The sequence below is a fragment of the Macaca mulatta genome, chromosome 20 (assembly GCF_049350105.2).
Source record: "Macaca mulatta isolate MMU2019108-1 chromosome 20, T2T-MMU8v2.0, whole genome shotgun sequence".
In the NCBI taxonomy this organism is placed as follows: Eukaryota; Metazoa; Chordata; class Mammalia; order Primates; family Cercopithecidae; genus Macaca; species Macaca mulatta.
The window spans coordinates 65,396,864-65,412,674 of NC_133425.1; the positions used below are offsets into that span (position 1 = coordinate 65,396,864).

At 45.5% G+C, this 15,811-nt stretch overlaps 1 protein-coding gene across 10 annotated transcripts in view; it reads left to right on the plus strand.

The window, feature by feature from the left end:
• Positions 1 to 15,811, plus strand: part of WWP2 (WW domain containing E3 ubiquitin protein ligase 2) — a 184,180-nt gene that overhangs the window by 13,427 nt on the left and 154,942 nt on the right. For all 10 annotated transcript variants that reach the window (XR_013410879.1, XR_013410880.1, NM_001267601.2 and 7 more), the window contains 1 exon segment: positions 11,422 to 11,506. Coding sequence is in view for 5 of the 10 variants with exons in the window: in NM_001267601.2 (NP_001254530.1) it covers positions 11,437 to 11,506 (70 nt within the window). In the remaining 5 variants the exon portion in view is untranslated.

The window sequence follows — 15,811 nt, forward strand, 5'->3', positions numbered from 1 at the left end:
TGTGTATATATACATATGTATATATGCACATATTTTATATGTATACATGTACATTTATTTGCTAAACTTTTTGTGAAATAATGCTTTCCTTAATGTGTGATATACTTTTATATTTTCTTTTCTGTTTTGAAACGAAGTCTTACTCCGTCACCCAGGCTAGAGTGCAGTGGTGCCGTCTTGGCTCACTGCAGCCTCCGCATCTTGTGTTCAAGCAGTTCTCCTGCTTCAGCCTCCTTAGTAAGTGGGATTACAGGCATCCGCCACCACTCCTGACCTCAAGCAATCCACCCACCTCAGCCTCCCAAAGTGCTGGGATTACAGGTGTGAGCCGCCACGCTCGGCCTATATTTTCTTTTAAAAAAACTTTTTATTTATTTTACTTTGGTATACAACTTTTATATTTTCTACCCTATTTGTTTATATTTTATTTTTAAAGTGCTTGTCAAGATTTATGTAGAGGATGAGTTCAGAGGAGATATGTTAGTTGTATTTCTATTATATATAAATATGTTATTTATATTTTTGAGACCAAATATGGTGGCTCATACTTGTAATCCCATCACTTTGGGAGGCTGAGGTGGGAGGATCGCCTGAGCTCAAGAGTTCCAGATCAGCCTGAACAACATAGGGACCCCCTTCATCTGTACAAAAAATTTAAAAAATTAGGTGAGTCTAGTGGCTGGTGCCTGTAGTCCCAGCCGTTTAGGAGGCTGAGGTGAGAGGATTGCTTGAGCCCAGGAGGTTGAGGCTGAAGTGAGCCATGATTGTGCCACTGTACTCCAGCTTGGGGTGACACCCTGTCTCAAAAAAAAAAAAATATATATATATATATATATATACACACACACACTTTATGTATATATATACTTTGTATATATACACTTTATGTATATATATACACACATACATAGATACACACACACACATAGATACACACACACATATATATACACACACACACTTATGCTATAGTGTGTGTGTGTATATATATATATATTTTTTTTTTTTTTGAGAAATTTCAGTAGATCTACCAGACTTAGTAAAGGGGAACATTTTGACTTTCCCATCCCCCTCCCAATAAGTCCATTACTTTCTTCAATAATGAAATACTTTGTTCATCTGGTAACCTTTAGTGATATTTTCAACATTGCCCCCCATTCTCCCTCTTCCTGCCCCAAGCTTATGCTCACTCAGAGTTTTGGAGTGATTAGGGTGCAATTACTTTCCATGGCTATTAGCAGGGGAGAAATTACTTGAGTACATGTACAGAGTCATCTGTATGTGTTGCTGAGACAGAGTGTAAAGTCCGGGCCTCAGGTTTCCCAAGCTTCTTGTAGTGGACAGTGGGGATTTGGATCTAATATGCATTTGGAACCTTGTCTAAGATGGGAAGCAAAAGCTAAGAGGTTGAAAGTACTTTGATGGGGATGGGATCTGTTCCTTTCTATAGTTATGGTTATTTTTCTTGAGACAGAGTCTCACTCTGTCGCCCAGGCTGAAGTATAGTGGCGCGATCTCGGCTCACTGCAACATCCGCTTCCTGGGTTCAAGCGATTCTCCTGCCTCAGCCTCCTGAGTAGCTGGGATTATAATTGCACCACCACTCCTGGCTAATTTTTGTACTTTTCATAGAGACGGGGTCTCACCATGTTGGCCAGGCTGGTCTCAAACTCCTGCCCTCAAGTGATCCGCCTGCCTCCGCCTCCCAAAGTGCTAGAATTACAGGTGTGAGCTATCACACCTGGCTGGTTATTTATTTTTTTGAGAAGGAGTCTCATTCTGTCACCCAGGCTGGAGTGCAGTGGTGCAATCTTGGCTCACTGCAACCTCTACCTCCCGGGTTCAAGCAATTCTCCTGCCTCAGCCTCCCAAGTAGCTGGCATTACAGGCGCCCGCCACCACGCCTGGCTAATTTTTTGTATTTTTAGTAGAGATGGGGTTTTGCCATGTTGGCCAGGCTGGTCTCAAACTTCTGACCTCAGGTGATCCACCCACCTCGGCCTCCCAAAGTGCTGGGATTACAGGCGTGAGGCACTGCGCCTGGCCCCGGCCAGTTATTTCTCTTTATGCATCAATTGGAAAGGTTTTCTAATTCCAAATGCTTATAGTATATAATGTCAGGGTGGTATCTTGCTAATTAGATCTGGAACTCCAGACGAAGCTCTATAGAATAACATGGATTACTGTTTGTTAACGGTGGTCTGCAGTTTTTTTTTTTTTTGAGACGGAGTCTCACGCTGTAGCCCAGGTTGGAATGCAGTGGCGCGATCTCGGCTCACTGCAAGCTCCGCCTCCTGGGTTCACGCCATTCTGCCTCAGCCTCCTGAGTAGCTGGGACTACAGGCGCCCGCCACCGCGCCCGGCTAATTTTTTGTATTTTTAGTAGAGACGGGGTTTCACTGTGGTCTCGATCTCCTGACCTTGTGATCCGCCCGCCTCGGCCTCCCAAAGTGCTGGGATTACAGGCGTGAGCCACCGCGCCCGGCCTGGTCTGCAGTTTTAAAAGACACTAGAGAAAGAAAACATGGTGATGTTATCTACCCTGTTTCTCCTGCCTTCCCAGTTGTCTTTGTTCCTTCTGAGCCTTCTTTAGAATTTATCTGATTGTTTTAGTTTTGCAGCCATGAAGTGTAGATGAAAAAATCTAGTCTTTTTCCTGTTGAACAGGACATGTATGGGCTTCAAGTTTCATTCTTTAAGAGTTAGGACCAAAGGCTCAAAACTGCTACAGTTCAGGAGAATAAGATAGTTTAAAAACTACCATTAGTTGAGTTGCCTTAGGAAAGAAAGAATCCCAATAGAAGTAAAGATTTCTAAAATATTCTTTTATTTTTAAAGTCTATAAATAATAGATTTCCAGCTTTTAGTGCTTTAACCCCTGTTAACTAAAAGCCCCAAGGCTCAATTTATAATTATTTATAATATTTCCTGCATTATTCAAGATACAATCTTTTGCTTCCCCTTAAAATTATTTTTCAATTATGAAAGAGATCAAACATATAAAATGGTTCAGAGATGAAGATAACAGTCATAAAAACCACCATCTGGATTTAATGAATATGAACATTTTACCGTATTTGCTCCAGAACTTTTTTCTTTGAAAGATAAAATGTTGCAGATACAGTTGAGGTTCCTTTGGTCTCTTTCCTCACTCCGATTCCCCTGCTCCCTCCTCCCCTACCCTCGAGGGAACTTCTGTTCTGAACTTGGTGTGGTTCCTTCCCATCGTGCTTTTATACTTTTAAACATTTGTGTGTTCACAACAACAACATATATAGTTGTTCTGTGTAAGCTCAAGTGTACGCTGTAGATATTGTACTAAGGCTGCCACGTGCTTTTTTTTTTTTCCCCCTCTTGACATTATCGTTTGGGATTTGTACATGTGGATTAAATTCATATATTTCAGGTACTATATACATAGCTTTCCATTTTAGAAATATATCACAATGGGCCGGGCGCGGTGGCTCAAGCCTGTAATCCCAGCACTTTGGGAGGCCGAGACGGGCGGATCACGAGGTCAGGAGATCGAGACCATCCTGGCTGACACAGTGAAACCCCGTCTCTACTAAAAAATACAAAAAAACTAGCCGGGCGAGGTGGCGGGCGCCTGTAGTCCCAGCTACTCGGGAGGCTGAGGCAGGAGAATGGCGTGAACCCGGGAGGTGGAGCTTGCAGTGAGCCAAGATCACGCCACTGCACTCCAGCCTGGGCGGCAGAGCGAGACTCTGTCTCAAAAAAAAAAAAAAAAAAAAAAGAAATATATCACAATGTATCCATTCCCCCATTGATGGGTATTTAAGTTGTTTATAATTTTTTACCATTACAAATACTGCTATGATGAACATCCTTGAACATGGCCTCTTTTGTGTGTGTTGGAGAATTTCTCCCTCTGCAAATGCCTGGGAGGAGAATCCTGGTGGGTCCAGAATTATGTGTCTTTAACTCTGCCAGAGGTTGTCAGTCACCATCTCATGTGCGCTGCCTCCGCAGGCACGTAAGACTTCTCACCAACGCTTATTGTCAGGCTTCTCATCCCTTTCTAATCTGATGGGTAGCAAAGAGAGTTGACCTTTTTACTGTTTTGCCAAGACAAATTTAGCCTAAGGGAATCAAAACATCTTTTTGTCCTGGTGAAATGGCTCATGCCTGTAATGCCAGGACTTTGGAAGGTGGGGCTGAGAGGATTGCCTGAGGCCAGGAGTTCAAGACTGGCCTGGGCAAGATGGTGAGATCCTATCTCTACAAAAAATAAATACATAAATAAATAAAAAAGGAAAAAAAGTAGCTGGATGTGGTGGCACATGCCTGTAGTTCCAGCTGCTCAGGAGGCTGAGGCGGGAGGATCACTGGAACCCAGGAGGTCAAGGTTGTAGTGAGCTATGATCATGTCACTGCACTCCATCCTGGGCAACAGGGCTAGACCCTGTCTCAAAGAAACAGGTTGGGCCCATGGTAGTGGGTTATCAGAACTTACTAACATTAGTCTCACTGAAGTTTGTATACAACCCCTGAGTGCTAAATTTGACTTTAAAAAAGGGAAAAGAAAAAAAAACTGAGATGGTTGAACAGTGAGGAGGCCTGTGTGGCAGGGTCAGAGCATGGTGAGGGTGGGGGGATACTGGGGAGCAGGAAGTGGGCCGTGAGGTCCGAGAGGTGTGTGGAGATGAGGGGAGGGTATTGCATAGGACATCAAAGGTCATTTGCAGGTTTTTGGCTTTTACTCTGTGTTTTTGTTTTTCAGACACGGTCTCACTGTGTCACCCAGGCTAGAGTGCGGTGGCACAATCATTGCTCACTGCAGCCTTGACCTCCTGGGCTCAAACGATCCTCCCAATTCTGCCTCCTGATTACCTGTGACCACAGGCACTTGCCATCACACCCAGCTAATTTTTGTATTTTTTTTGAGAGATGGAGTTTGACCATGTTGCCCAGGCTGGTCTTGAACTCCTGAGCACAAGGTGATCCGCCCGCCTTGGCTTCCCGAAGTGTTGGGATTATAGGCATGAGCCACTGCTCCCGCCGCCTTTTTTTTTTTTTTTTTTTTTGAGACGGAGTCTCGCTTTGTGGTCCAGGCTGGAGTGCAGTGGCCGGATCTCAGCTCACTGCAAGCTCCGCCTCCCGGGTTTACGCCATTCTCCTGCCTCAGCCTCCCGAGTAGCTGGGACTACAGGCACCCGCCACCTCGCCCGGCTAGTTTTTTGTATTTTTTAGTAGAGACGGAGTTTCACCGTGTTAGCCAGGATGGTCTCGATCTCCTGACCTCGTGATCTGCCCGTCTCGGCCTCCCAAAGTGCTGGGATTACAGGCTTGAGCCACCGCGCCCGGCCCCGCCGCCTTTTACTCTGAGTTAGACAGTGTCTTAATTTCATTTTGTGTTTCCATAATTGGGTAATAGAAATGGGATAATTTATAAAGAGACTAGGTAATTTATAAAGAAAAGAGATTTATTCTTTGTATTTGAGTCTGGGAAGTCCAAGGTGCTGGGCCCACATCCTGGCGAGGGCCTTTGTACTCCACATCCCAAATGGAAGGAAAGGCAGGAGAGCAAGAAAGAAACGTGGGGGGCTGAACTTGCTTTTATAACAAACCTGCTCTTGAGATAACGGCCCCAGCCCTGAAGTAGCATCAATCTGCCCTTATGACAATCACCTCTTCAAGGCCCCACCTCTCAACACTGTTAAGATTAAGTTTCCGGAGCCGGGCGTGGTGGCTCACGCCTGTAATCCCAGCACTTTGGGAGGCTGAGGTGGGCGGATCACCTGAGGTCAGGAATTCGAGACCAGCCTGGCCAACATGGTGAAACCCTGTCTCTACCGAAAATACAAAAATTAGCTGGGCATGGTAGTGGGTGCCTATAATCCCAGCTACTAGGGAGGCTGAGGCGGGAGAATCTCTTGAACCCGGGAAGCAGAGGTTACAGTGAGCTGAGATAGTGCCACTGTACTCCAGCCTGGGTGACAGAGCGAGACTCCATCTCAAACAAACAAAGGGATGGCATTCAAAGCCTGAGACAGGATGAGGTAACGGAGAAGAGGTAGAACATCGATTGCTTGAGGTTGAGGAGGGGGCAGGAACCAACCGAGAAGGCTCAGGTGGGGCAGGAGGAGGATGAGGTAGGACTGGTGTCCTGAGAGCTGAGGGAAAAGTGGTTAAAGGACGAAAGGGTGATCAGTTGTGTCAGATGCTGCCCATAGGTCAGTCATGTAAGAGGACAGGGAGATTCGCTGTGGGATTTGATAACCTGGAGGTCTCTCTGGAGCTCTTGATAAGAAGAGTTTGGTGTTGTATTCCATTTGCTAAGTACCATTTCAGAGGTTTCCACTGGAAGTCAAATGCTTATTACAGACTAGTCTAGAAAAACTAGCCACTTTAAATCTTTTTGGAAACTGGATATATCACATAAATAAGACAAATTTGTTCGAGTTTGATAAACATCTTGAAGCATGAAATTGTTTGACTTTAGCTGTGGAAAATGTCAAAATCATTGTCACTTAGCTGTAGCTACATTTATTTAAATTTAAATTTAAATTATAAAATAGAGCCAAGGTCTCACTGTGTTGCCCAGGCTGGTCTTGAATTCCTGGGCTCACACGATCCTCTTGCCTCAGCCTCCCAGTGTGCTGGGATTACAGATGTGAGCCACTGTGCCTCTCCTGTAGCTACATTTAATTCTCATATAAGGGGCTTTTGTCCATTTTTTTTTTGAGACGGAGTTTCACTCTGTCCCCCAGGCTAGGGTGCAGTGGCATGATCTCAGCTCACTTCAGCCTCTGCTTCCCAGGTTCAAGCAATTCTCCTGCCTCAGCCTCTGGATAGCTGGGATTACAGGCGCGTGCCACCACGCCCAGCTAATTCTTGTATTTTTAGTAGAGATGGGGTTTCATCATGTTGGCCGGGTTGGTCTCCAACTCAACCTCAAGTGATCTGGCTGTGTCGGCCTCCCAAAGTGCTGGGATTACAGGCGTGAGCCACCGCTCCCGGCCAAGGGCTTTCATTCTTAGAGTAATATGGTGAGTTCATAACCATGTTTTAAAGCTGAACAACTCTTTAAGATAAGTCAGGCACTGGGCTTGGTGGTCTGAACCTGTATTTCAGCTATTCAGGAGGCTGACGCAGGGGATCCTTTGAGTGCAGAAGTTCGAGGCTGCAGTGAGCCATGACTGTGCCTGTGAGTAGCCACTGTACTCTAGCCTGGGCAATACAGCCAGACCCTGTTTCTAAATAGTAATAATAATAATACTGAAGAACAAAAAAGGAAATGGGAAGTCAGGGAGAGAGGTCACATACAAATAGAATGACGGAAGGTATTAATGATGTTGAATAGAACAGGAATTTTGACCAGGCTTGGTGGCTCATGCTTATAATCGCAGCACTTTGGGAGGCTGCGGCAGAAGGATAGCTTGAGGCTAGGAGTTTGAGACTAGTCTGGGCAACGTAGTAAGACCCTGTCTATAACAACAACAACAACAACATAGTAGAGTTGTGGTGGCACATCTATAGTTCCAGCTACTTGGGAGGCCACGGTGAGAGGATTGCTCGAGTCTAGGAGTTTAAGGCTGCACTGAGCATGTTCACGCCACTTCACTCCCAGCATGGGCGACAGAGTGAGATACCATCTCTAAAAAGCATAAGATACAAAGGCACAATAATTTAACAGCATCAGTTCTCAAGTGTGGTCCTCAGACATCGGGAGGCCTCCCAGACTCTTTTAGGGTTTTGCAAGGTTGAAACTCTTCTTTTTTTTTTTTTTGGAAACGGAGTCTTGCTGTTGTCGCCCAGGCTGGAGTGCAGTGGCATGATCTCGGCGCACTGCAACTGCCTCCCAGGTTCCAGCAATTCTCCTGCCTCAGCCTCCCAAGTAGCTGAGATTACAGGCACCCACCACCATGCCCGGCTAATTTTTGTATTTTTAGTAGAGGCGGGGTTTCAGCATATTGGTCAGGCTGGTCTCGAACTCTTGACCTCAGGTGATCTACCCACCTTGGCCTCCCAAAGCGCTGGGAATACAGGTGTGAGCTACCGTGCCCGGCTGAAACTATTTTCATAATGACAGTAACACTTTGCCTTTTCACTGTGATCCCATTTGCACCAGTGGTCCAGAAGCAAAGGTGAGTAAAGCAATTGGTGCTAGCACCAATTGGGCTGTTGCTGTGGCCATGGTATTCTTCACCATACATACTCTCAGTATAAAGAAAAGAAAAAGCCAGGTTCACCTGAGAATGTCCTTGATGAAGTGGTAAAATTCATTAATTTTATGAAGTCTTAACTCCTGAGCACGTCTTTTTAATATTCTGTGTGCTGGCACGTATGTTTATTGCAACACTATTCACAATAGCAAAGACTTGGAACCAACCCAAATGTCCATCAATGACAGACTGGATTAAGAAAAGGTGACACATATACACCATGGAATACTATGCAGCCATAAAGAAGGATAAATTCATGTCCTTTGTAGGGACATGGATGCAGCTAGAAACCATCATTCTCAGCAAACTATTGCAAGAATAGAAAACCAAACCGCATGTTCTCACTCAGGGGTGGGAATTGAATAATGAGATCACTTGGACACAGGAAGGGGAACGTCACACACCGGGGCCTGTTGTGGGGTGAGGGGAGCGGGGAGGGATAGCATTAGGAGATATACCTAATGTAAATGACGAGTTAATGGGTGCAGCACACCAACGTGGCACATGTATACATATGTAACAAACCTGCACGTTGTGCACATGTACCCTAGAACGTAAAGTGTAATTAAAAAAGTTAAATGAAAATGCAAAAAAAAAAAATATTCTGTGTGCTGAAATGGGCAATACTTCAAAAGCTCTTCTGCCTCCTGTTGAAGTATAATGGTGTGTTGGGAAAAAGCACGGTTGTTTGAATTGAGAGCTGAATTAATTGCTTTTTGGGTGAAGTACCATTTTTACTTAAACATCTAACAGACAAACGTGTTACTAGATTTGGGTATTTGGCAAGCCTTTTCTTGAAAACGAATGAAGTGAGCCCGACACTTCAAGGAAAACAACACGGTATTTGCTACCAATGATAAAATATGAGTTTTTTTTTTTTTTTTTTTTTTTAAGAAAGAGTGGTCGAGTGTAGTGGCTCACACTGGTAATCCCAGCACTTTGGGAGGTTGAGGCGGGCAGATCACTTGAGGTCAGGAGTTCGAGACCAGCTTGGCCAACATGGTGAAACCCCATCTCTACTAAAAATACAAAAATTAGCCAAGTGGTGCTGGTGCCTCTAATTCCAGCTACTCAGAAGGCTGAGGCACGAGAATCACTTCAACTTGGGCGGTGGAGGTTGCAGTGAGCCAAGATTGTGCTACTGTACCACTCCAGCTTGTGTGACGGAGTGAGACTCTGTCTCAAAAGAAAAAAGGAAAAAAAAAAAAGACAAAAGACAAGGTAGCAGAGATGATAGAAGGAGGGAGGAAGGGGGAGCAGATACGAGTTTTTAAGTGAAAGTTTTTAAGTGAAAGTCAGACTTTTGGAATGCTTATATCTACTACCAAGAGCTCAATGGCTTCCCAATGCTTAAAGACTTATCTGATGAGATCAGTGGTGACATTCACAAATGTGATTTTTGGATATTGCATAATGAAATGTGTCAACGTTTGGAAAATCTGCATAACTCAATGAACCAATATTTTTCAAATGTCAAATGATGATGTTCCAAAATCACATACAAGTAAAAGATCCATTCAAAGTACAAGATAGACTTGCTTCTAGCCAACACAGAATGACAGGGACACCTCATGGCTAATGATGCTGCACACCTTTTTGCTTTGTTTTTTTGAGACTGAGTCTTGCTCTGTTACCCAGGCTGGAGTGCAATGACATAATCTCGGCTCGCTGCAACCTCCACTTCCCGAGTTCAAGCAGTTCTCCTGCCTCAGCCTCCCGAGTAGCTGGAATTAAGGCATCCACTACCACCCCCAACAAATTTTTTGTTTTTTAGTGTCGATGGGGTTTCATCATTATGGCCAGGCTGGTCTCAAACTCCTGACCTCAGATGATCCACCTGCCTTGGCCTCCCAAAGTGAGCCACTGCACCCAGCCTACCCATTTAAAGAATTATATTAGTTGTCTTCTTTTTCCCTTTCCTTTTTTTTTTTTTTTTTTTTTGCATTATACTTTTAGCAAGGATTACTATCAGATTCTACTCATTTGGCCAGAGACCCTCCTTGAGGTGTTTGCAGCCAACTTGCTCCATAGGTAACACACTAGATTAGCTGTCTTTCTGCTGTGAATCTGTGATGTCTTTTTTTTTTCTTCTTCCTTTTTTGAGACAGAGTCTTGCTCTGTCGTCCAGGTTAGAGTGCAATGGCACGACCTCGGCTTACTGCAAGCTCCACCTCCCAGGTTCAAGCAATTCTTTGTCTCAGCCTCCCGAGTAGCTGGGATTACAGGCGCCTGCCACCATGCCTGGCTAATTTTTTTGTACTTTTAGTAGAGATGGGATTTCACCATTTTGGCCAGGCTGGTCTTGAACTCCTGACCTCGTAATCTACCCGCCTCTCAAAGTGCTGGGATTACAGGCATGAACTGCGCCCAATCTTTTTTTTTTTTTTTTGAAATGGAGTTTCGCTTTTGTTGCCCAGGCTGGAGTGCAATGGCCGATCTTGGCTCACTGCAACCTTCGCCTCCTGGGCTCAAGTGATTCTCCTGCCTCAGCCTCAGGAGTTGCTGGGATTACAGGCATGTGCCACCACGCCTGGCTAACTTTGTATTTTTTAGTAGAGACGGGGTTTCGCCATGTTGGTCAGGCTGGTCTCGAGCTCCTGACCTCAGGTGATCCGCCCATCTCGGCCTCCCAAAGTGCTAGAATTATAGGCGTGAGCCACCATGCCTGGTGGAGATGTCTTTTTTTTTTTTTTTTTTTTTTTTGAGACGGAGTCTCGCTCTGTCGCCCAGGCTGGAGTGCAGTGGCCAGATCTCAGCTCACTGCAAGCTCCGCCTCCCGGGTTCCCGCCATTCTCCTGCCTCAGCCTCCCGAGTAGCTGGGACCACAGGCGCCGCCACCTCGCCCGGCTAATTTTTTGTGTTTTTTTTTTTAGTAGAGACGGGGTTTCGCCGTGTTAGCCAGGATGGTCTCGATCTCCTGACCTTGTGATCCGCCCGTCTCGGCCTCCCAAAGTGCTGGGATTACAGGCTTGAGCCACCGCGCCCGGCCGAGATGTCTTATTAGACTCTGCCTCCTCTAGACTTTGCTGTAACAGTCCTGTGTCCTTTCTAGTCTATCCTAAGACCGGTCCAGGTTCATTAAGTCATTATAAGACAAACTATACTCTGGTTGCAGTTGCTTGGACATTTCTATTTTTTTGCCTCTGTCTCTTTAAGCTTAAATATTGAAATTGAGTTCAACTCCTCTGTCTTCTTATCAGATGTTCTCTCAATTATCTTTCTGTTTGTCTTACAGCTTCACGGTGATGATATGGCATCTGCCAGCTCTAGCCGGGCAGGAGTGGCCCTGCCTTTTGAGAAGTCTCAGCTCACTTTGAAAGGTGAGTGGCACTGTATAACGTCTTTATCTTGTCTACGGCCCGGGAAGAGGGGGAATCTAACCACGCCTTGGTCTGGGGAGCCAAATTTTGTGAGATAGCTTACGGGTGTTAATTATTCTCATGTCATTATCGTCTTGTAGCTGTAATTCTTGAAGAAGAAAGAAAATAAAGGAGCAGGAAAATAAGGACCTTTTGGCTAAAATTATCTAAAATGGTGATTTCAGGCCAGGTGCAGTGGCTCATGCCTGTAATTCAGCAATTTGGGAGGCTGAGACAGGAGGATCCCTTCAGTCCAGAAGTTCAAGACCAGCCTGGGAAACATAGGGAAGACCTGTCTCTACAGAACATAAAATAATTAGCCAGGCATGGTGGTTCACGCTAGCTGGTCCCAGCTACTAAGGAGGCTGAAGTGGAAGGAGAATTGCTTGAGCCTGGGAGTTCAAGGCTGCAGTGAGCTGTGATCACACCACTGCACTCCAGCCTGGGTGACAGGGTGAGACCCTGTCCCAAAAACAAAATAAAATGAAAACAGTAAAATAAAATGGTGATCTCTTCATGCCCTGGCCCTCGTTGCTACCAACACTCACTCCCTAGGTGCCTCATCCAACCTCATGGCTTTAAATGCCACCAACAGAAGATCACTCCTCTGGGCTTTTCCTCTGAACTCCTGATTTATAACCAGTAGCCAGTTTGTTACCTTCGCTTGAATATTTACTAAACATCTAGAATTTAGCCTGTCTATAGCTGAGGTCCTGGTTTTTCTTCCTCATTGTCTGTATCAGCCTATCAGCATATCTGGTTGACTCGATCCTCAAAATGTGTCACTCAACATTCAGCCACTTCTCACCACCCCTAGGTCGCAGCCTGGTCCAGGCCACCATTGTCTCCACCCTGGGTTAAGGCAGTAGACTCCTGTCCTGTCTCTCTGCTTCTCCGCTTTGCCCTCCTTCAGTTTGTTGGTTACACAGCAGCCAGTGATCTTGTTAAAATGTAAACTGGGGCCAGGTGTGGTGCCTCATACCTGTAATATCAGCACTTTGGAAGGCCAAGGCAGGAGGATCACTTGAGCCCAGGAGTTTGAGACCAGCCTGAGCAACAGAGCGAGACCCCTGTCTCTACAAAAAATTGGAGGCTGAGGCAGGAAGATCACTTGAGCCCAGGAGTTCGACGTTGCAGTAGGCTGTGATTGTGCCACCGCACTCCAGCCCGGGCAACAGAGCAGAGCGAGAACATGTATCAAAAAAAAAAAAAAAAAAAAATGCAAGCTGGGTCTTGTCACTCCTCTGCTCAAACTGTTCAAGGGTGCTCCATTTCACAGTAGAAGCTGAAGGTCCCATGTGATGGGACCCTTCCCCACCCCGCATTTCTCATCACCTGTTCCTGGTCTACATTTTCTCTGCGCCAGCCTCCTTGCTTTTCAGTGAATACACTGGGCAGGTGTCTGCCTCCGGGCCTTTGCACTTGCCGTTCCCTCTGAGTGAAATGCTTTTCGCTGCCTTACTTCCTTAGGCCTGTTCTCAAAAGCCACCCTCTTCCTGATCCCCTGATCCAAAGCCACCTTCCTCATTGACTTCACATCTATTTCCCTCCCTTATTTATATTTTTCTTCTCAGCCCTTGTCCCTGTTTAATTAATTTATTTCATTTGTTGACTGTCTCCTTCAATAGAATGTATCCACAATAAGATTTTTGTCTGCTTTGGTCACTGTTAACTACCCTAGCCGCTAGAACAGTGCCTGACACATAGTGGGCCCTCAGTCAATAGGGCCTGAACGAAAGAATGTTGCTTCGGGTTCTATAGCTCTGCAGCCATCACAGATGGGAGAGTGACTCTCAGTATCTGAGCTCAGGCCCCTCAGCCTAGTCCTCCAGAGGCAAAATTGTGTCTCTTGGGAATATTTTTCTTGAGTATTTTTGAAATGTAAATGTTATTTATATAATATACTCATGTAGTTTAAAAATCTTAATTTTTAATGTTATTTTATTTTGAGACAGTCTTGCTCTGTCGCCCAGGCTGGAGTGCAGTGGAGCTATCTCGGCTCACTGCAACTTCTTCCTCCCAGGTTAAAGCGATTCTCCTGTCTCAGCCTCCCAAGTAGCTGGGATTACAGGTGTGTGCCACCATGCCCGGCTAACTTTTTGTTTGTTTGTTTGTTTTGAGATGGAGTCTCGCTCTGTTGCCCAGGCTGGAATGCCGTGGCATGATCTCGGCTCACTGCAACCTCTGCCTCCCGGGTTCAAGCAATTCTTCTGCCTCAGCCTCCTGAGTAGCTGGGACTACAGGCGTGCGCCACCATGCCTGGCTACTTGTTGTATTTTTACTAGAGACGGGGTTTCACCATATTGGGCAGGCCAGCTTCAAACTCATAACCTCGTGATCTCCCCGCCTCAGCCTCCCAAAGTGCTGGGATTACAGGTGTGAGCCACCGTGCCAGGCCTCCTGTAGTTCAAAATTCTTTCCTCCAGTCCTTCAGTGCTCCTGCTTGGAAGAAACCAATAGTATGTTTCTTGTGTGTCTTTTCCAAGATACACAAAAAGGGATGCATTTTTTAAATTTTGAGAGCCAGATTGCCTTCCTTGGAAGGAATACTCTTCTAGCAATGTGTGAGAGTGCCTGTTTCCCCACATCTTTACCAGCACAATGTTGTCAGACTTTTAACTTTTGCCTGTTGCATTGGTGCAAGCTTGTGTTCTCAGTATAGTTTTGTTTTTTTTTTTTGAGACAGAGTCTCGCTCTGTCACCCAGGCTGGAGTGCAGTGGCATGATCTCGGCTCACTGCAAGCTCCGCCTCCCGGGTTCACGCCATTCTCCCGCCTTAGCCTCCAGAGTAGCTGGGACTACAGGCGCCTGCCACCACGCCCGGCTAATTTTTTTGTATTTTTAGTAGAGACGGGGTTTCGCCGTGTTAGCCAGGATGGTCTCGATCTCCTGACCTCGTGATCCACCCCCCTCGGCCTCCCAAAGTGCTGGGATTACAGGCTTGAGCCACCGCGCCCAGCCCCAAAACTTTACTTACAGCCTACTGTTGACAGAAAGCCTTGCCAATAACAGAAACAGTTGATTGGCTGGGTGCGGAGGCTCATACCTGTAATCCCAGCACTTTGGGAGGCTGAGGCAGACAAATTTCCTTAGGTCAGGAGTTCAAGACCAGTGTGGCGAACATGGTAAAACCCTGTCTCTACTAAAAATACACAAAAAAATTAGTCAGGCGTGATGGGGGGCACATGTAATCCTAGCTACTTGGGAGGCTGAGGCTAGGAGAATTGCCTCAACATGGGAGGCCGAGATTGCAGTGAGCCGAGATCACACCATTGCACTCCAGCCTGGGCAACAAGAATGAAACTCTGTCTCAAATGAAACAACAACAACAACAAAAACAACAACAACAAAAGTGGAAACAGTTGATTAATGCGTGTTTTGTATGTTACATGTATTATATACTGTATTTCTAGAATAAAATAAGCTAGTGAAAAGAAAATCATAAGGAGGAGAAAAAGCATTTACTATTTATTCAGTGGAAGTGGGTCATCATAAAGGTCTTCACCCTCATCATTTTCATGTTGAGTAGCTGAGGAGGAGGAGGAAGAGGAAGGATTGGTTCTGCCGTCTCTGGGGTGGCAAAGGCAGGAGAAAAATCCATGTAAAAGTGGGCCCTCATAGTTCAAACCTCTCTTGTTCAAGGCTCAACTGTATGATGTTTAGCATCTTTTTTGTTTGTTTGTTTTTGAGACAGTCTCACTCTGTCACCCAGGCTGGGTTGCAGTGGTGTGATCTTGGCTCACTGCAACTTCCGCCTCCTGGGTTCAAGCGATTCTGGTGTCTCAGCCTCCCAAGGAGCTGGGCTTACAGGCATGTGCCACCACACCTGGCTAATTTTTGTATTTTTAGTAGAGATGGAGTTTTGCTATGTTGGCCAGGCTGGTCTTGAACTTCTGATCTCAAATGATCCGCCTGTCTCAGCCTCCCAAAGTGCTGGGATTACAGGTGTGAACCACTGTACCCGGCAAAAGTGTTTAGCATCTTATATATTTAAGGGCAGTTGTATTTCCTTTTCTGTGGATTGCCTGTTCATGTTCTTTGCCTGTTTCTTATTACATTATTGATTTTTTTTGTAGTCTTGAAATATTTTAATCATGTTTCTTGGAGTCTTTTGCCTGCTTCTGCCCTTTTGAGTAGGGAGATGAGTTAGAGTGAACGGATATGGTTTTAAACTGGGGACTACAGACTTTATTACCTTAGCTAATAATTAGCAAGTCTAGCTCAAAGCAGAAGTCGGCCCGTTGGACCTGGTAACATCCTGAGGTC